The sequence below is a fragment of the Stenella coeruleoalba genome, assembly GCF_951394435.1.
Source record: "Stenella coeruleoalba genome assembly, chromosome: 3".
Taxonomy (NCBI): domain Eukaryota; kingdom Metazoa; phylum Chordata; class Mammalia; order Artiodactyla; family Delphinidae; genus Stenella; species Stenella coeruleoalba.
Window position 1 is genome coordinate 28,005,126 of NC_137148.1, and position 22,427 is coordinate 28,027,552.

Consider the following 22,427-nt stretch of genomic DNA (forward strand, 5'->3'; position numbering starts at 1 on the left):
CTTGGGAGGTCGTGCAATGGTCCAGAGGAGAGAGAATGGTGACTAGGACTAGGGCACGGTTTCTCAGCCTCGGAACAATTGACATTTTGGACCATATAATCCTTTGTTGTGGGGCTGTTCTGTGCATTATAGGAAGTTTAGTAGCATCCTTGGCCTCACTAGATGCCAGACGCAATCCTCCCCTCCCCCAGTGGTGACAACCCAAAATGTCTCCAGACATTGCCAAATGTCACTTGGCGGGCACAACCAGTCCTGCTGAGAATTTCTGGACTAGGGGGTTAGCTGTGGAAGTGACAAGAGTGGTAAATTCTGAATATATTGATATTTTGAAGGAAGAGCTGATAGGACTTGCTGATAAGAATAGATAGAGAGTGTGAGAAAAAGAGATGAGTCAATGATAGAATAATTCCATGGGTTTTTGACCTGGGCAACAGGGAAAATGTAGTTACCATGTACAGCAATGGGGAAGAGTGTGGGAGCAGGGAATTGAGGGTGTTGCTTTGAACATCTTAAATTTGAGATTCCTGTTAGGCATGTGGAAATGGCAGATAGACAGCTGAAGTTCCAAGAAATGTCAGAGTTAGATATACAAATGTAGTAGTTAGTCACATACATATACAGAGATAGAGATAGAGGATATAGATGATAGATAGACAAATAATTAGATGATTAGATTGATAGATATAATGATGATAGATAGATAGACAGATAGATTGCAAAGGGCATGTTGGAATGAAAACAGTCACTAAAAAGCAGGTTCTTGCCACAACTTTCCAGATAGGTTGCACATTTAAAAGCTTGTAAAAAGGCAGTCAAATTAAAAGGGCACTGAAGTCCTTCAGACTGAAAAGAAATCATAGATCATACTACTGGGGCATAGAAACTTATGTTACACCAGGACACTCTTCTCCAAGCATGCCCTAAATCGACGAGCCAAATCTCACCTATGAATAAAATGTGGTCATCCCACCAGCCCCCGTCTTTCCATGATGGGGAGACAGTGAGGCTCAGCACAGAAGAAATTGCTATCATTCTACCAGACTAATTTAGAATCAGGAAACTTTCCAAAACAGAATATTGCAAGAATTAATATGACCAAACAAACCAGGGGAACAAATTTGCAAAAATGGTTCACTATTTTTTTTTCCCAAATAAATTATCTGACCCAGAGGGGGAAAAAAGGCAACTGTTGGAGTCTATTTAAGAGACTCATTCTCTACCCACACTAACTACCCTATGGGTGGGGTAGGTCTGATGCCCCACAAGGACAGCCCACCCAATGGGTGATATTATAAGGGTGATGGGCTGGAAGATTTCCTATGAGAAATGCCATCAGAGTGGAATTTAGAATTCCTCCCCAGAAGGCTGTATAACTCTCACCTTGGGAAAGAGGGAGGACCAAGCATCGTGGACCTTTCAGTTCCACCAGTCAACCTAGATAGGTCTCATGGGCAGAATTGGAAGAGACCTACCATGTTCATGGATTAGAAGACTAATGTAGTAAATGTCAATTTCCCCAAATTAATATATAGGTTTAATATAATTCCTGTCAAAAAAAATCTCAGCAATTTTTTATTGTCAGATTATTCTAAAATTTATATGGAAAGGAAAAGAAGTTAGAATTACTAAAACAATTCTGAAAAAGAAGAATAAAATGGGAGCAATCAGTCTACTTGATTTCAATACTGATTTTAAAGCAATAGTAATGAAGACATAGGAATGAAAATTCTATTGGTAGACTAGAACATAAAACTCAGAAATATTCTCACAGAAATATGTCCAACTGATTTTTGACAAGTGCAGAAGCAATTCAATAGAGGGAAGGTAGCCTTTTAAAATATGGTGCTAGAGCAATCAGACATCCATAGGCAAAAAAAGAGAAGAAAAAGGAGGAAGGATGGAAGGGAGGGAGGGAGGGAGGGAGGGAGGGAGGAAGAAAGGGAATGAGCCTTTCCCTAAGTCTCACACTTTAAACAAAAATTAACTCACAAGAGAATGGAGGCAGGAAGGAAATGAGTGTGCCTAAAAGGACAACATGAGTGATTGTTTTGATGGTAATGTTGGGCATCTTGACTGTATCCATGTCAGATCCTGTCTATGATATTATACAGTAATTTTGCAAGATGTTACCACTGGGGGGGAAGGGGACCTCTCTGTATAGGTTCTTACAACGGCATATGAAACTACAACTATCTCAAGATAAAAAGTTTAACTCTAAAAAAACTAAAAATAACACCTTTTCAAAATTTTAATCCGTAGTTGAGCTTGAAACAAGACAGGAAATCTCAATAGGCCCAAAGGGAAAGCGAAAGAGAGTTGAGTAGGAGTTGAAGTTGAATAACCCTGCTATTCAGATTAGGGGTCAGCCTTCAACTCCTCAGCAGGGCCTGGAATTGAGGCTAGGGTTTAGGATGGAGCCAAGAACTGTATTCACTTTAATAAAGACTGAGCTGAGAAATACTGTGCCTGACTGTGAGTAAAAATTAAAAATAATTTTTTACTGACTCAAGCATGCAGTCTAGATAGTGCATGCCTAGCCCAAGCCCCTTGGTGGAAGTGGGGTACTCCATGAAGAGGCAGAGCCCCAATCCTGTATCACACGTAAGTGTGGAGTCTAACACCTTGCACTATCCTCCCAGTCCAGAAATCTAAACTGAAATACGAACAGCAGACTAGCCTGCAACACATCATGTAGGGCCCTTGATAACAGCAAATCCAGCACCACCCCAGGGTTCTCACAGGTAACAACTCCCACTGCGGATGAATTCCGAATCTAATTGATTAAAGAATACAGTTTCTCTATCAAAGATCATAGAATAAAACAAATCAACTAAACTGTTCAAAAGAAACAATTCCATAACTTCAAAGTTTATACAAATGTTGAGGGGAAAAGATGGTGAAAATGGTGAAGATGACAGAGAGAAAGTTGCTGAGCCAACTTTCAGACAGGGACTGACCCGGTCTGAAAGCAGCTTCCAAGAGGATGGGTACCAGAGCCGTGTGAGAGGATATTAACTGGAGGAAGGAGGTCATCCCACATCTTGTCATGGGTGACCTTTCTTGGGTCTTCAGTTTGTAACCATCTGAGTCTTCTCCAAGGGAGACTAGATGAACCTCAAATTATAGAAAACTCCGAGAGAACACAGCCTCCAACATTAGGATGAGCCCATCTGAAGCAAAGAATATGCCAGCCCTGAGCCATACGAACAAGAAGCAAATGTCCTGCTCCACACAAGCGGGTTTCCTGCCTCAGAAAGCCTTCCCCAATGCCACCTCTGTCCCTAGGAGTGCTGGGAGGCTTAGAGGCAGCATATCCTAAGCCTGCCATCCTGTGAGTCTGAGTGTGGGGTCGTCCCTGGGTGAAAAGGAAAATAAATATCCTGGAGATCAGGCCCCAGACAACTGGCCAGGAGAAATCAGACGCAAGTCCAACCACTACCTTTTGACTAGAACCACTGTAGATGAGCACTGTGAAATGATGGCACGTGAGCAAATGAGCTTGAAGCCAGCCAACTTGTGTGCTCACAAAACGAACTCATTGGGCTTTCGGTGTCTTTTTTATAATCATCCATTAATTGTGCAATTATGTGTGAAAAGATCCAAAATAATCCCAGTGGACTGGTTCTCCTGGAAAAACATCATTCAGTGATTTAGATCTAAAACTTTCCATCATCTTGGCCACCACATAAGTCTATTAGTTCACATTCGTTTCTTTGTGCTCCTGTGCTTAGCATGAATCTGAAATCTGAATCTGAAAATGGCCACATGGTGGATCCTGCAGCTCTCTGGGGCCATTAGAAACTGCAAAGCTCCCGGTATTCTATTCCCAAGCCTGGAATAATGCTAAACAGTATGCAATTTCCCTTAGAGAAAACAAGATGGAAGTAGGGAGAAATTGAGGGCAATGGTCCTCAACCCTGGCTGCACGCTAGAATCACCTGGGGTGAGCGGCTACTTAGAGCAATACTGGCTAATACTGCTCATTAATACCCACTCGCACTAATCCAGTGATTGGCAACACCTAATGCACATCGGAATCTCCTAGAGAGCTTTTAAAAATACTGATGCCTGGGCTCCACCCCCACTGACCAGTCAAATCAGAGCATCTGGAAGATGGGGTTGTGGCATGGGTACTTTTTTAAAGCTCCTTAGATACTACTATACAGCACAGGGAATAACTATTCAGTAACTTGTAATAACCTATAATGAAAAATAATCTGAAATATATATATATATATATATATATACATATATATATATAATTGAATCACTTTGCTGTATACCTGAAATTAACACAGTATTGTGAATCAACTATATTTCAATTAAAAAATAAAAAAAGCCTTAGTTGATCTAATGTTCAGCCTGGGTTAAGAATGACTGCCCTAGTCCAGGCCTTTAGGGAGCATCAGAATCTCCTGAAGAGGTCATTAAATCAAAGGTTTCAAAGAAAGCAGTTAACAGACACCAAAAGTAGATTTGAGGCTCCCACGGAGGAGGGGAGATGGGAAGATTGGAGAGTGACTGCTAAGGGGTTTCTTTGGGGGCTAATGAGAATGTTCTAAAATCTATTGTGGTGAGGGCTGCACAACCCTGTGAATATATTTAAAGCCATTGGACTGTATACTTTAGGTGGGTAAATTGTATGTATGTGAATTACATCTCAGTAAAGCTGTTAAAACACACTCACATAGGTTTCTGCCCACCCCCAGAGATTCTGATGCACTGGTTCTGAAGTGGAGCCCATGAATTTGCCTTTTTAATGAAATCCCAGGTGATGTTGATTCTGTGAAGTCACAGACCAAACTGCTCTAGGCCACAGAAAGGCAATGGCATTTAAACTTTCTAGGATTTTATGAGCACGATAACGGTTTATGAATGGTTAATGGTAGTGACTATATGTGGGCTCCCCCATCAGTGTTCCCTGGAGCAGTGTGGCTTTTGCATGTTTGTTTTGTGGACCACTTCACTCCTATGTGCCTGTCCTTCTAGAACAAGGGCTCTTTCTTCTGTTACCCTAGTCGTAGAGGATCAGGTGACACTGATGCTTCCAGGGTTGTCTCATAGAAATGAAAGCAGAAATTGCAAAGGGAACATGTGATATGAACCCGGAGGAAACCCAGAGAATTAGGACCATGGAGCCAGGAGATAACCCCTGGTTCAACCAAGCACTGTATGAGACCCTGGGAGAAGAAGAAAAGAATAGGGCATCTTTTTTTATTTTGTGTCATTTATGAAATGATAAATAGCTACATATGAAAATCTAGATTTACCAAAAAATGGCAAAGCAAGACTTTCCACTTATCGTACAAAACGATTCATCCCCAGAGGTCCTTCAGAACATTGAACTTTCTTGGTACCTATAAACTGATGTACAATGTTTTACATTAATTTTCCCACAGTTTTCAAGCAAAGACAAACTAGACAGGTACAGGATAAACAGACTCTTAAATTATGAAGAGCAGGGTTCTTATCAAACTAGCAGTAAGGATGGGAGGATTTGAGATGAGCGCTTCCTGTAGGAATGTGAACGCCACTAGCGGGTTTGCCCAGCAAAACAACCCCGGTCAGACTTCCCTGGTGGCACAGTGGTTAAGAATCCACCTGCCAACGCAGGGGACACGGGTTTGAACCCTGGTCCAGGAAGATCCCACATGCCGCGGAGCAACTAAGCCAATGCGCCACAACTACTGAGCCTGTGCTCTAGAGCCCACGAGCCACAACTACTGAGCCCACGTGCCACAACTACTGAAGCCCACATGCCTAGAACCCGTGCTCCACAACAAGAGAAGCCACCGCAATGAGAAGCCCACGCACCGCAACGAAGAGGAGCCCCTGCTCGTCACAACTAGAGAAAGCCCGTGTGCAGCAACAAAGACCCAACGCAGCCAGAAATAAACAAACAAACAAATAAATAAATAAATTTATATATAAAAAAAAAAAAAAGACCAGGTACAGGTGCCAAGGCCGATGCTCAAGTCTCTGCCACAACTGTCCCCAGGACTCCGGAGGCCTTCCGCCCACAGTCAGTCCCTAAGTACCCCTGGTTAGTGCTGGTGCCTGCCCCCTACTCCAGCATGACGAAACCTCAACATAAGTCCTAGGCATTGTTCGCCAAGCAGCTGCCAGTGGGGCTGTCACTGCCGTCGCTGCTAGAAGTAAGGGGGAGCAAAGGGCCCACTTTTTTTTTTAAGGTTTAAATTTTGAAAAACAAGCTTGGTCACATTTTGAGAGGCAGCACAGAACAGTTGAAAGACTCGGGCTCAAATTAACAACAGCACAGTAAAGATATTCAACATCTCCAAACTGCATCATCTGTTAAAACATAGCTAAACTGGTGCGGGGTGGGGGGACATTGTAGAGAGGACAGTGTGCGTAAATCACATAATAAGCCACACGTTCCAGTGTCTGGCAGGTTAGAAATATAAATAATAATAATAGCAGCCAATCTTCATTATCTATTATTTACTAAGTACTATTCTAAGATTTATATATATATGAATTCATTTAATTCTCACAGTACTCTATTACAGGGGTCAGCAAACTTTTTCTGCAAAGACCAGATGGCAAATATCTGGGACCTCATGGCCCCATACGGTCTCTATCCTGACCACTCAGCTCTGCTGTTGCAGCTCAAAAGCAGCCGTAGACAATATAAACACATGGGCATATCTGTGTTTCAATAAAGTTTTATTTATAGAAACAAGAGGTGGTCCAGATTTGGCCTGTGGGCTGTAGTTTGCCAACCCCTGCTCCGTGAGTTGGGTGCTATCATTATCTCCATTTTACGGAGGAGAAAACAGAGGCACAAAGGAATCAACTGACAGCCCAAGGGCCCACATGAAATCTGATTATAAACTACCCGCAGTCAACAATTAGATCGTAGCAGCTGCTGCCATCACCATCCCATCTGTAAGCCTCGCACTCAGAAGGGGCTGGCCACCCAGTCAGTCACCAGCACGCTCAGAGCTGCCTCGGAGGTTGAAGACCCAACTCCGATCCCCTCCTCTCCTTGCCCTGATATTCCTGGTTGAAGTTCTTCCTGGACCCTCAATGTCCATATTCCCCGTACCACCCAGACTGATTTTAATTTTATGCATTTTCTCCCCAGCCTGTTTGGAAGCCCGGACCATGCACACCACAAGTGCTCAATTCCTATGCGTTAAGTGCATCTACGAACCCACTGGCAGTGGGTGTGCAGACCACGACAGTCAGGGACTGAGGGCAGAGAAGTAAGGGGACTCACCAGTCCATGGCAGGCACTGAGGGCTGCAGTCCCAACCCTGGTGCCTTGCTGCAGAACTGTGCCCCTGAGATGGCAGGGGGGACCCGAGGAAGCCTCCATCTTCACATGGGAGAGGTTCCCATATCTCCTCTCCACGATGTAGCTTTTGGAAAGTAATCCCTGATTGACCGTCAAGTTAAAAAACAGGTCCTTCTCCTCATGAGAAATTCTATAGTACACCCGGTCCTCTGGGCCATCCAAATCTCTCTTCTTCCTGCTGCTGGTGACAGGATGGTGCAAGCCATAAGATAGAAAATTTCCGCTCGCGTCGACTCGGACAGGAGCCACCACGTGGTATTCTGGCAGGGCCTTGACAAAATGCTCTGGAAAAAAAGGAGACGCAGAATAAGCCTAAGAGATCCCTGCTGAGTCTGTGGCAAGACAAATACACCTTGTTTGGAACTTAGATTTTACCCTGTTGATTGCAAAATCCCACTGTTGAAGTGTAGAGATCGTTTCCACCATACAAACACCATCAATATCAAATTCCCCGAACAACACAAATTTACCTGGGACTGTCTCATAGATGACAGGTGGCTCTCTGAGCTGACACCAAGACATAGCTCTGGATGTCAGATGTTTTACTGGAGACAAACTAAGACAAGAATTAACTCATGAGGAATATGGTTAGGAAAGGGGCAAGATCATTATGACAAACAGGAACATTTCAGGTCTAGAGTTCGTTAATACAAATCACAGGGCTTCACATAAGGAGTGTAAATGCCTCTGGAATTTCCAGTTAAGTCATGTTGGAGGAAAACTGCAAAAGCGCAGTGAACCCATCATGTACACTCTGACAAACCTTGCACGGTTACAGCACAAGTGTTCTGTAATGTAGCAATGAGTACTTAAAAGAACTTGGGGGTTTCTTTTTTATTTTTATAAAATATACAACATAAAATGGTAAGGGAACGTACTAGGATCAGAGGCATGGGGTCAAAATATGAAAATTGCCACTTTAGAAATGCAAGACACACACACTTCTTCCTTGCTTCCACACACGAGAACACAGACACCTTTTGACTTCCTCAAATTGAAATCTCCACCACTGCCTCTTCATTCTCCTGTTTGAGAATAACAAGGAATCTAACTAGTAAGGAGTAAGCATCAGGCTCTGGATTACAGACTACTTAAAGCAAACCATTAACCACTTAAACGCAGATAAACGAATCTTTTGCTTCAGGCAAAAAAAAAAAAAAAAGAGGGAGGGAAGGAAGGAAAGAAGAAAACAAAAGGGGAAGGAGAGGGAGAAGGAGAGAGAGAAAGAGGAAAAAAATTCTACTTTTTTCTACTTTTCTATTTCTACCTCCCAGCTGTACCTCTTGCACTTTGTAACTTGCGTTACTTTGTTCAAGTTACCTCCCCAACTACAATGTCTTTCACACTCTCTATCAAAATCTTATGTTTAACATAATCTTATGCTTATTTTTTAAAGTCCCAACTCAAATTCTCCCTCTTCTTTCTCCTAATGTCCTTGCTTAAAGTTCTTTCTCCCTCCCCTGAACCCCCATGTCCTTACTTTCTGTAGCTCCCAGAACAGCCCAATTTTACAAAGCCTTTTGTTTATTATATTATTTATTCCCAAACTCTTTAGAGGCCAGAATCTTGCACATCACAGGTACCCAATTCATTTATGTGGATGTAGCAGTGAACACATTTGTAGCTGGCTAAACAAAAGAACTGGACTTGATAGGGTACAATTACAAAAGAGTTCTTTTCCAGACAACTGCCTTCAAACACACTTGTCGTTCATCTGTGCCTTGGATGAAATATAGGAGAGACAACATCAAAAAACAACCCAGTTAAAAAAACGGGCAGAGGACCTGAACAGACATTTTTCCAAAGGAGTCATACAGATGGCCAACAGGCACATTAAAAGATGCTCAACATCACTAATCATTGGGGAAATGCAAATCAAAACCACAATGAGATGTCACCTTACACCTGTCAGAATGGCCATCATCAAAAAGACAACAAATAACAACTATTGGCGAGAATGTGGAGAAAAGGCAACCCTGGTACACTGTTGGGGGGAATGTAAGTTGCTGCAGACCCTATGGGAAACAGTATGGCAGTTCCTCAAAAAACTAAAAATAGAACTACCATATGATCCAGCAATTCCACTTCTCGGTATTTCTCCAAAGAAAACAAAAGCACTAATTTGAAAACATATATGCACCCCAATGTTCATAGCAGCATTATTTACAACAGCCAAGATATGGAAGCAACGTAAGTGTCTATCAATAGATGAATGGATAAGGAAGATGTGACGTATATATACAATGGAATATTACTCAGCCATAAAATATTACTAGGCATAAAAAAGAATGAAATCTCACATTTGCGACAACATGGATGAACCTAGAAGGTATAATACTGAGTGAAATAAGAGAAAGATAAATACCCTATGATCTCACTTATATATGGTATCTAAAAAACAAAACAAATAAACAAACATAACAAAACAGAACAGACTCATAGATACAGAGAATAAACAGGTGGTTGCCAAAGGGGAAGGGGTAGGGGGATGAGTGAAATAGATGAGGGAGATTAAGAGGTACAAACTTCCAGTTACCAAATGAGTTATGGGGATGAAATATACAGTGTGGGGAATATAGTCAATAATACTGTCATGGGGAAACCTTCAAGATGACAGAGGAGTAAGACATGGAAATCACCTTCCTCCCCACAAATACATCAGAAATACATCTACATTTGGAACAACTCCTACAGAACACCTACTGAACGCTGGCAGAAGACCTCAGACTTCCCAAAAGGCAAGAAACTCCCCATGTACCTGGGTAGGGCAAAAGAAAAAACAGACAAAAGAATTGGGACGGGACCTGCACTTCTGGGAAGGAGCTGTGAAGGAGGAAAAGTTTCCAGATGCTAGGAAGCCCCTAGGAAGGCAGAGACTGTGGGGGTGGTGGAGGGAGGAAGCTTCAGAGTCATGGAGGACAGCACAACAATGGGGGTGCAGAGGGCAAGGTAGAGAGATTCCCGCACAGAGGATCGGTGCTGACCAGAAGTCACCAGCCTGAGAGGCTTGTCTGCTCACCCGCCGGCATGGGCGGGGGCTGGGGGCTGGGAGCTGAGGCTTGGGCTTCGGAGGCCAGATCCCAGGGAGAGGACTGGGGTTGGCTGTGTGAACACAGCCTGAAGGGGCTAGTGCGCCACGGCTAGCTGGGAGGAAGTCCGGGAAAATGTCTGGAGCTGCCGAAGAGGCAACAGACCATTGTTTTAGGGTGCGTGAGGAGAGGGGATTCAGAGCACCGCCTAAACAAGCTCCAGAGACTGGCACAATCTGTGGCTATCAGCGCAGACCCCAGAGACGAGCATGAAACGCTAAGGCTGCTGCTGAAGCCACCAAGAAGCCTGTGTGCAAGCATAGGTCACTGTCCGCACCTCCCCTCCTGGGAGCCTGTGCAGCCCGCCAGTGCCAGGGTCCCATGATGCAGGGACAACTTCCCAGGGAGAACACACGGCACGCCTCAGGCTGTTGCAATGTCATGCTGGTCTCTGCTGCCACAGGCTCACCCCACATCTGTACCCCTCCCTCCCCCGGGCCTGAGTGAGCCAGAGCCTCCTAATCAGCTGCTTCATTAACCCCATCCTGTCTGGTCGAAAAACAGACGCCCTCAGGTAATCTCCACAGTCAACTTGATGCACACGGCATCTGTGGAATACCTGAATAGACAATGAAACATCCCAAAATTGAGAAGGTGGACTTTGGGAGCAACTACAGACTTGGCATTTGCTTTCTGCATCAAATTTGTTTCTGGATTTATGTTTCACTTAGTTTAGTATTTAGAGCTTATTATCACTGGTAGGTTTGTTTATTGATTAGGTTGCTCTCTTCCTTTTTTAGTATAGATATATAATTTTTCCCCTTTTTCTCTTTTTCTGACTGTGTATGTGTAAGTTTCTTGGTGTGATTTTGTCTGTATAGCTTTGCTTTTACCATTTGTCCTAGGGTTCTGTCTGTCCTTTTTTTTTTTTTTTTAAATATAGTTTCTAACACTTATTATCTTTGGTGGATTTGTTTTTTGGTTTGGTTGTTCTGTTCATTCTTTACTTTTTTTTTGTTTATTACTTTAAAAATTTTTTTTAATTTTTAATAATTTAAAAAAATTTTTTATTGTAATAACTTTATTTTATTTTTTTCTTTCTTTCTTTTTTTTCTTCTCCCTTTTTTTCTGAGCCGTGTGGCTGACAAAGTGTTGGTGTTCCAGCCGAGTGTCAAGCCTGTGCCTCTGATGTGGGAGAGCTGAGTTCCAGACATTGGTCAACCAGAGACCTCCCGGATCCATGTAACATCAAACAGAAAAAGCTCTCCCAGACATGTCTATCTCAATGTTAAGACCCACCTCCACTCAACAACCAGCAAGCTACAGTGCTGGACACCCTAGCTAGACATGCCAAACAACTAGCAAGACAGGAACACAACACCACCCATTATCAGAAAGGCTGCCTAAAATCATAATAAGGTCACAGACACCCCAAAACACCACCAAATGTGGACCTGCAAGAAAGACAAGATCCAGCCTCATCCACCAGAGCACAGGCACCAGTCCCCTCCAACAGGAAGCCTACACAACCCACTGAACCAACCTTACCCCCTGCGGCAGACACCAAAAACAACGGGAACCATGAACCTGCAGCCTGCGAAAAGGAGACCCCAAACACAGTAAGTTAAGCAAAATGAAAAAAACAGAGAAACACACAGCAGATGAAGGAACAAGGTAAAAAGCCACCAGACCAAACAAATGAAGAGGAAATAAGTAGTCTACCTGAAAAGGAATTCAGAGTAATGGTAGTAAAGATGATTCAAAATCTGGGAAACAGAATGGAGTAAACACAAGAAACGTTTAACAAGGACCTAAAAAACTAAAGAGCAAACAAACAATGATGAACAACACAACAAATGAAATTAAAAATTCTCTAGAAGGAATCAATAGCAGAATAACTGAGGCAGAAGAACAGATAAGTGACCTGGAAGATAAAAGAGTGGAAATAACTACCACAGAGCAGATTAAAGAAAAAAGAATGAAAAGAATTGAGGACAGTCTCAGAGACCTCTGGGACAACACTAAACACAACAATATTCGAATTATAGGGGTCCCAGAAGACGAAGAGAAAAAGAAAGGGACTGAGAAAATATCTGAAGAGATTATAGTTGAAAACTTCCTTAATATGGGAAAGGAAATACGCAACCAAGTCCAGGAAGTGCAGAGAGTCCCATACAGGATAAATCCAAGGAGAAGCATGCCAGGACACATATTAATTAAACTATCAAAAATTAAATACAAAGAAAATATATTAAAAGCAGCAAGGGAAAAACAACAAATACCATACAACAGAATCCCCATAAGGTTAACAGCTTATCTTTCACCAGAAACTCTGCAAGCCAGAAGGGAGTGACAGGACATATTTAAAGTGGTGAAAGGGAAAAACTACAACCAAGATTATTCTACCCAGCAAGGATCTCATTCAGATTTGACAGAGAAATTAAAACCTTTACAGACAAGCAAAAGTGAGAATTCAGAACCACCAAACCAGCTTAACAACAAAAGCTAAAGGAACCTCTCTAACAGGAAACACAAGGGAAGGAAAAGACCTACAATAACAAATCCAAAACAATTAAGAAAATGGTAATGGGAACATACATATTGATAACTACCTTAAATGTAAATGGATTAAATGCTCCAACCAAAAGACACAGACTGGCTGAATGGATACAAAAACAAGACCCATATATATGCTGTCTGCAAGAGACCCACTTCAGACTTAGGGACACATACAGACTGAAAGTGAGGGGATGGAAAAAAGTTATTCCATGCAAATGCAAATCAAAAGAAAGCTGGACTAGCAAGTCTCCTATCAGACAAAATAGACTTTAAAAGAAAGACTATTGCAAGAGACAAAGAAGGACACTACATAATGATCACGGGATCAATCCAAGAAGAAGATATGACAATTGGAAATATTTATGCACCCACAAAAGGAGCACCTCAACACATAAGGCAAATGCTAAGAGCCATAAAAAGGGAAATAGACAGTAACATAAGAATAGTTGGGGACTCTAACACCCCACTTTCAGCAATGGACAGATCATCCAAAATGAAAATAAATAAGGAAACACAACCTTTAAATGATACATGAAACAAGATGGACTTAATTGATATGTATAGAACATTCCATCCAAAAACAATAGAACACACTGTCTTGTCAAGTGCTCATGCAGCATTCTCCAGGATACATCATACCTTGGGTCACAAATCAAGCCTTGGTAAATTTAAGAAAATTGAAATCATCTCAAGTATCTTTTCCAACCACAACGCTATAAGACTAGATATCAATTACAGGAAAAAAATCTATAAAAAATACAAACACACAGAGGCTAAACAATATGCTACTTAATAACCAAGAAATCACTGAAGAAATCAAAGAGGAAATCAAAACTTACCTAGAAATGAATGACAATGAAAACACGACGACACAAAACCTATGCGATGCAGCAAAAGCAGTTCTAAGAGGGAAGTTTATAGCAATACAATCCTACCTCAAGAAACAAGAAACAGTTCAAATAAACAACTTAACCTTACACCTAAAGCAATTAGAGAAAAAAGAACAAACCCCCCCCCCAAAGTTAGCAGAAGGAAAGAAATCATAAAGAGCAGATCAGAAACAAATGAAAAAGAAATGAAGGAAACAATAGCAAAGATCAATAAAACTAAAAGCTGGTTCTTTGAGAAGATAAAGAAAATTGATAAACGATTAGCCAGACTCATCAAGAAAAAAACAGAGAAGACGCAAATCAATAGAAGTAGAAATGAAAAAGGAGAAGTAACAATGGACACTGAAGAAATAAAAAGGATCATGAGAGATTACTACAAGCAACTATATGCCAATAAAATGGACAACCTGGAAGAAATGGACAAATTCTTAGAAAAGTACAACCTTCCAAGACTGAATAAGGAACAAATAGCAAATATAAACAGACCAACCACTAAAACACTGAAATTGAGACTGTGATTAAAATCTTCCAACAAACAAAAGCCCAGGACAGATAGCTTCAGAGGCAAATTCTATCAAACATTTAGAGAAGAGCTAACACCAACCCTTCTCAAACTCTTCCAAATTACAGCAGAGGGAGGAACACTCCCAATCTCATTCTATGAGACCACCATCACCCTGATACCCAAACCAGACAAAGAGGTCACAAAAAAGAAAACTACAGGCCAATATCACTGATGAACATAGATGCAAAATCCTCAACAAAATACTAACAAACAGAATTCAACAGCACATTAAAAGGATCATACACCATGATCAAGTTGGATTTATCCCAGGAAGGCAAGGATGCTTCAGTATACACAAATCAATCAACATGATACATCATATTAAAAAATTGAAGGATAAAAACCATATGATCTTCTCAATAGATGCAGAAAAACCTTTTGACCAAATTCAACACCATTTATGCTAAAAACCCTCTAGAAAGTAGGCATAGAGGGAACTTACCTAACATAATAAAGGCCATATATGACAAACCCACAGCCAACATCATTCTCAATGGTGATAAAATGAAACCATTTCCTCTAAGATCAGGAACAAGACAAGGTTGCCCACTCTCACCACTCTTATTCAACATAGTTTTGGAGGTTTTAGCCATAGCAATCAGAGAAGAAAAAGAAATGAAAGGAATCCAAATCAGAAAAGAAGAAGTGAAGCTGTCGCTGTTTGCAGATGACATGATACTATACATAAAGAATCCTAAAGATGCTACCAGAAAACTACTAGATCTAATCAATGAATTTGGCAAAGTAGCAGGATACAAAACTAATGCACAGAAATCTCTTTCATTCGGATTTCAAAAATCCGAAACAAAATATTAACAAGCTGAATTTAACAATACATTAAAAGGATCATACACCATGATCAAAGGGGATTTATTCCAGCAATGCAAGGATAGTCAACATCTTCAAATCCATCAACATGATACAGCACACTAACAAAATAAAAGACAAAAATCACATGCTTGTATTAATAGATGCAGAAAAAACATCTGACAAGATTCAACATCTGTTTATGATAAAAACTCTCAACAGAGTGGGTGTAGACTAAACATACCTCACTATAACCTAGGCCATATATGACATACTCAATGGTAAAAAGCTGAAAGTTTTTCTTCTAAGATCAGGAACAAGAAAAGAATGCTCACTCATAGGACTTTCATTTGACATATTTTGGAGTTCCTAGCTAGAACAATTAGGCAGAAAAAATAAGTAAAATTTATCCCAATTTTTTTGGAAAACAAAAAATTAAAAATAGAAATACCATATGATCCAGCATTTCTGGTTATTTATCTGAAAAAAACAAAAACTCTAATCAAAAATATATATGCACCTTATGTTCATTGTGGCATTATTTACAATCGCCAAGATATGAAAAAAAAAAACTGTGTCAATCAGTAGATAAATGAATATGAAAGATATGGCATATATATATATATATATATATATATATATATACACACATACACACACACACAGAAGAATACTACTCAGCATTAAAAAAGAATATAATCTTGCCATTTGAGACACTAATGGACCTTGAGGATATTATGCTCAGTGAAATAAGCCAGACAGGTAAAGGCAAATACTGTATGATTTCACTTATATGTGGAATCTAAAAGACACAACAACTGAAAAAATAGACATAAAACTGAATTCATAGATCTACCAAGCAGATCAGTGGTTGCCAGATGGGAGGAGACTTGTGGGGTTGGGCAAAATGGGTGAAGGGGATCTAGAGCTATAAACTTCTCATTATAAAATAAGTATGTCATAGAGATGTAATGTACACTATGGTTACTATAGTCAGTAATGCTCTATTGCAAATTTAAATGTTGTTCTCATTATAAGAAAAACAATCTTTAACATTTTATGGTGACAAATGTTAACTAAACATTGTGGTGATAACTTTCACTGTATACAAATACTTTTTTAATTTTTTTTTTTTTTTTTTTTTTTTTGCGGTACGCGGGCCTCTCACTGTTGTGGCCTCTCCCATTGCGGAGCACAGGCTCCGGATGCACAGGCTCAGCGGCCATGGCTCACGGGCCCAGCTGCACCGTGGCATGTGGGATCTTCCCGGACCAGGGCACAAACCCGTGTCCCCTGCATCGGCAGGCGGACTCTTAACCACTGCACCACCAGGGGAGCCCTGTATACAAATATTGAATCATTATGTTGTACACCTGAGTGGAATGTCATATATCAATTATACTTCAATTAAAAAAAATTTACATAAAGTGGCACCATACTCTATCTAGTGTCTTGGTGAGGTGATAAAAGAGAAACAGACATGTGAAGTGTGTAATCACTAAGTTTAAAAGTCCTATCTTTTAAGGAAGCCTATTTGCTCTAAAATGCTGGGGGTGGGGCTTCCCTGGTGGCGCAGCGGTTAAGAATCCGTCTGCCAATGCAGGGGACAGGGGTTCAAGCCCTGGTCCGGGGAGATCCCACATGCCACAGAGCAACTAAGCCCATGCACCACAACTACTGAGCCTGCGCTCTAGAGACCACGAACCACAACTACTGAGCCCATGTGCCACAACTACTGAAGCCCACGTGCCTAGAGCCTGTGCTCCGCAACAAGAGAAGCCACCGCAATGAGAAGCCCGCGCACCACAACAAAGAGCAACCCCTGCTCGCCACAACTAGAGAAAGCCCATGCACAGCAACGAAGACCCAACACAGCCAAAAATAAATAAGTTTTAAAAAATAAATAAATAAAAAATAAATAAATAAAATAAAATACTGGGGGCGGAGGTGGGAGTGAGGGGGGATTATAGATGAAACAAAAGTAGCCATAATTTGTAGTTATTGAAGTGCTGGGTAATGGGACTTTATTATATTATTTTCTTTAGTGTACATTTGAAAATTTCTGTGATGAAAAGTTAAAAATAAAGGCTTGTTTTGTTAACATAAAAAAAAATGTGGGGGAAAACCGCATGCCTAGGAATCAATGAAGCAAAATATTTGTGATCACGTCTTACTTCTGGTTGACATTGGGCCTGGAATCAGAGGACAGGCCAAGTTCCCGCTCTGCCACTCACCAGCAGTGGGACCTTGGGTTCATCACCTAACTTCTTAGCTTCTTCAAGTATAAAATAGAGATAATATCAGTTCTGTCTACCTTACATGGCTGTTGGGAGGAGCTAATGAAACAATGACAATGAGAGGGCTTTGCAAACTATGGTGCCAAATAAATGTACACGTTGAAAGGAAGAGAATTCCAAGTCTATAAGGCCTCTGAAGGCAAGTTCTAGGTGTGATTCACCTCTGTCTCCTCCACCAGGTCTAGCTGCATCATTCATACAGTAGATGTAAAGATGACCATTTGTTGTTCCTATGGCTGCCTTGCATCTGAACGTCTTTACCACATTTAGGGAGTTCCTCATCATGGGTCTTGGGAACAGAGCCCATCTCCCAGGAGAGAAGATGCAAGTGCAGGAAGCATGTCCCTCACCAGTCTAGCAGCTCTGGAGCAACCCGTACACTCACGCTTCATTCATCAGAGGCACTGCCTTGACTTTGAATCCAGAAGCAGTGATACTAAGAAGCAGGGATTATGGTAGCGGCCGCGAGATGAAGGAGGAGCTGGGGCTCGCAAGCAGCACCCAGCATCTAGCCCCAGTGGATGAGCATCACGAGCTGAAGTGTCTAGGACACGGCAGAGGCAGTGGCCGCAGAGGCAGCCATATTCTGACCTTTGTTCCTCCTGCAAAGCATCCACACTTGGCTCTCAGCTCTCCTGGCATTTCCTTGAGCAACCCAGGATCCCTTTAATAAATTCTTCTTCTGGGCTCCCCTGGTGGCACAGTGGTTAAGAATCCACCTGCCAATGCAGGGGACACGGGTTCAAGCCCTGGTCTGGGAAGATCCCACATGCCGTGGAGCAACTAAGTCCATGCGCCACAACTACTGATCCTGCACTCTAGAGCCCGTGAGCCACAACTACTGAGCCTGCGAGCCACAACTACTGAGGCCTGCACGCCTAGAGCCTGTGCTCCGCAACAAGAGAAGCCACCGCAATGAGAAGCCCGCACACTGCAACAAAGAGTAGCCCCCACTCGTCACAACTAGAGAAAGCCCATGTGCGGTAATGAAGACCCAACACAGCCAAAAATAAATAAATTAATTAAATAAATTAAAAAAAAATAAATTCTTTTGCTAAAATCTAAAATAGTAATAATAATATTGTCATATCTTTGTATGGTGACAGGCGGTAACTAGACTTACCAGTGATCATTTTGAAATGTATAGAAATATTAAATCAGTATGTTGTGTACCTGGAACTAACAGAGTGTTGTAGGTCAATTATACTTCAATAAAAGAAAGAAAGAGGGAAATATGAGACAGAGCACAGTTTTCACTCTTAGGTACTAACCAATAGTCTCAATTTTTAAGAGACTATTAAAAGTCCAGACCCTTGTTTCTGACTGCAGCAACTAAGAGCAACAGAGCACAAAGCAACATGAACAAACCTTAAAAACAATGCTCAGTGAAAAATAAGAAACAAAACAAGTTAATACAGAGCCATTTACATTCATGGAAAATACACGCAAAAACAATAACACAGAGTTTGCCAGTACATCCTCGAATAAAAAAATACATATGGAACCCATTAAAATGGTTTTCTATGCAGAGGAATGGGAGTGGAGAATGGGGACCAAAATGCGTAAATAAACAAAACAAGAAAGGTGTTTTACACAAATTAATAGTGCTAATGTACCACACACTAGGAATCAAATTGACTCAGGCCTCTGTACTGCCAGCTCCCCAAGGAATATCTGGACCTCGTTAGTATCAGAGCTTCACTGCCCTTCAGAGTTCAGACCTCAGTGGGGAATGGGCAGGTTGGCTGAGGTTGGATGTAGTCAGCTTCTCTAGTATTTCCCTCATGTTTCTCTTTTCTTCTATGATTCACAGTGATGTCTCTGGCTCTTCCAGGGTTGGAGCAGTGGAGAGCAGTAAGGGACAGAAAAAGTCTTATTCAACTGAATATAGCCATTATCCTACAATGGTACCCCCTGTACGTGGTCCTGTCCTGATGCTAGCTCCTCTCAAGAGAAGCTCTTATGTCCCTTATAACAGGGGTCCCCAACCCCCGGGCCATGGACCTGTGCTGGTCCGCAGCCTGTTAGGATCCGGGCCGCACAGCAGGAGGTGAGCAGGGGGGCCAGCGAGCGAAGCTTCATTTGCCTCTCCCCATCATCCCCCATTGCTCGCATTACCTCCTGAACCATTCCCCCCATCACTCGCATTACAGCTTGAACAAACACCCCCCAACCCGTCCATGGAAAAACCGTCTTCCACGAAACCGGTCCCTGCTGCCAAAAAGGTTGGAGACCGCTGCTTTATAGGACCTCTGAAGATACATCTCAAAGAATTAAACATGATTTAAATATAAAAAGAAAGACTAACTTGCCTAAACCCCAGCACCTATTGCCCAAAGAATAAAAGAGCAAATACATATACAGCTTTTGACCCAGTTGCTTTTGATCTAATGTGCTTTTAAGAGAGCCAGCATAAGCTGGTTGTATCATCATATACTAATTATAGTAACCATTTAACGAACACTTGCTACAATACTCCTCATTTAATACACACAACGGCTCTGACACAGATTCAGTTACTATCCCCATTTCATAGAAAAAGAAACAGAATGTAAGAGAGGTCACAAAGCCAACATGCAATGTTACTTGGATTAAAATCTTGTGCTTCCTATTTCAAAATCATGTTCTTGGCCACTGCATTTTGTGTACATAAGCAGTTGTACTTGGCAGCGGGGATAGCAGAGGAGAGGTAATAGCACTGCCCCTGGGGATGATGATCTGACAGTCAAAGAACTGCATGACTTCTTTAAGAGGCCTCAAGTCACTCAGCAATAAATGGAGAAAATAACTGCCTCTTTATCAGGTGAAGTAATGGGAGGTAAGACCAGTTTCACCTCTTGATTTTGCTGCAAAGGAAGCGGCTAAGCCACATCTGCCAATAGGTGTGGATGGAAACAGGAGGCCACTCACAGAGTGCAGCTTCCGTGGGTGGCCCAGCTGCACCTGCCTCATCTACACAATGGGCATAACAATAATAGTATTCCCTCCTAGGGTGGTTGTGAGAATTCAATGTACTAATATATGTGATAGATTTGGAACAGTGCTTGACAGATAACACTATCTAAACACTAGCTACTTACTCTTGGTACTAAAGATAGAAAATTGGGGGAGTTCCCTGGCGGTCCAGGGGTTAGGACTCTGCACTCTCACTGTCGAGGGTTCAGTCCCTGGTCGGGGAATTAAGATTCCTGCAAGCCGCGAGGTACAGCCAAAAATACATATAAATAAAGATAGAAACTTGGCTACTAGGGATCTCTGTGGCCTTACGTACATGTAAGCTCCAGGCGATGGGGAGAGCTTGCACTCATCTTGGCTTTCTCTCAGTAGGTGTTTAGTTTGGAAGATGAGCTAGCTATCGTCCTGGCCAATAGAAAGCAGAGTTCAGAGGGGATATGACAGGGGTGGAGAAATAAGATACCAGGAAATAATAATAACTCCTAATTTTTACCATTTCTATGGTCAAAGATGGCATTTAGAGTATACCAATTTGGTCTTGGTCATCCTCACAATTATCTGGAATATGATTAACAAGTGTCCCTTGTCTTAGCCTTCATCCCCACCTCTGTAAAAAGACAATAAAGAGGAGTGAGGATTCCTGCTGTGGCAATCTGACCCCAGAGCCCAACCTCCTAACCTTTGCTCTCACTAATTCTCAAGGGGCAACCACTGAGAGCCAGACATCAAGGTAGGGTGACAACAGGGCTGGGGCCATGTGGCTCACAGGCTCAGTAGCTGTGGCTCATGGGCTCAGTAGTTGTGGCTTGCGGGCTCTAGAGCACAGGCTCAGTAGTTGTGGTGCACAGTTGCTCCGCGGCATGTGCGATCTTCCCTGACCAGGGAAGACCCGTGTCCCCTGCATTGGCAGGCGTATTCTTAACTACTGCACACCAGGGAAGCCCTGTGAAGGCTCTTCTTACGTTAAGATCTGAAATGATTTCCTCCTTGCAGAAGTTAGTTTTTGCAAATGGCATAAATACATGATTATGACACTGGTCTTGAAATGCACTGCAGCGCTCCCTCAGTTCCGCCCAAGTCCGTGCAACCTGGAGCATGTCTCTAACATGGGATGAGGTGCCGGTCCTCTCAACTTCATGGAGTTGTCAGCAGCAAAAGAAGTCATGGAAGTGACCGGTGACTTGTAAACAGTACAGGGCAAAACGAACCTGAGGGGATATCGTCAGCTATAGAAGAGAGGCCATGTGTTGTGTGCAAGATTAATACTTCCTATTGTTCTGATACTTCATTGGGAGCCTTGTGGAGGTCATCACACAATTGCGTATGTCACTACTGAGCGATGTGGAAAGAATAGTGGGCAGAGATTGCCCAATCTACCTGTTTCTAGTCCCAGAAAGGATTGGATTTATTTCCATGGTCCTTCCTAGATCTAAAATCCAGACTCTGCCTGCCCCTTAGAACTAGAAGGAACCTTAATAGTCATGGAGGTTCTGAGTCGGCCTCCTACTGCAGGACCCTGTGTGACTCCCTTGATGCCGCTGCTGGAACGGCAGTGAGTAGGTGCTCAGTAAATGCATGTTGACTGACGGACCAGCTGGGCCTCTCATTCCTCATCTGCAGAAATAAGGAGGATGGCAGACATGACATCTGAAGTAATTTGCAAGTTTAAATGTTCAGAATTTGGGTGCAATTCAAAAATGTTGTCAGAGTGGAAATGGAAGTCTAGGGAGATTGCTTAATTACGAAGCAGCAAGCAGGTCATGTGGAGGCAAAGCTCTGGTCATCCTATTCCCTGGAAGCCTTAAGGATTTCCTTCTCAACGCAAATCAAAACTACAATGAGGTACAACCTCATGCTGGACAGAATGGCCATCATTAAAAAGTCTACAAATAACAAATCCTGGAGAGGGTGTGGAGAAAAAGGGAACCCTCCTACACTGTTGGTGGGAATGTAAATTGGTGCAGCCACTATGGAAAACAGTATGGAAGTTCCTCAAAAAGCTAA

The 22,427-nt window shown here is 42.1% G+C and overlaps 1 protein-coding gene across 1 annotated transcript in view; it reads right to left on the minus strand.

Annotated features, from left to right (window-relative positions):
- ADAMTS12 (ADAM metallopeptidase with thrombospondin type 1 motif 12) overlaps nt 1-22,427 on the minus strand; it is a 384,522-nt gene that overhangs the window by 357,826 nt on the left and 4,269 nt on the right. Inside the window, exon 2 of the mRNA XM_079918928.1 lies at nt 7,244-7,605. Within this exon, the coding sequence (XP_079775054.1) occupies nt 7,244-7,605 (362 nt within the window). The remainder of the gene's footprint in view (nt 1-7,243; nt 7,606-22,427) is intronic.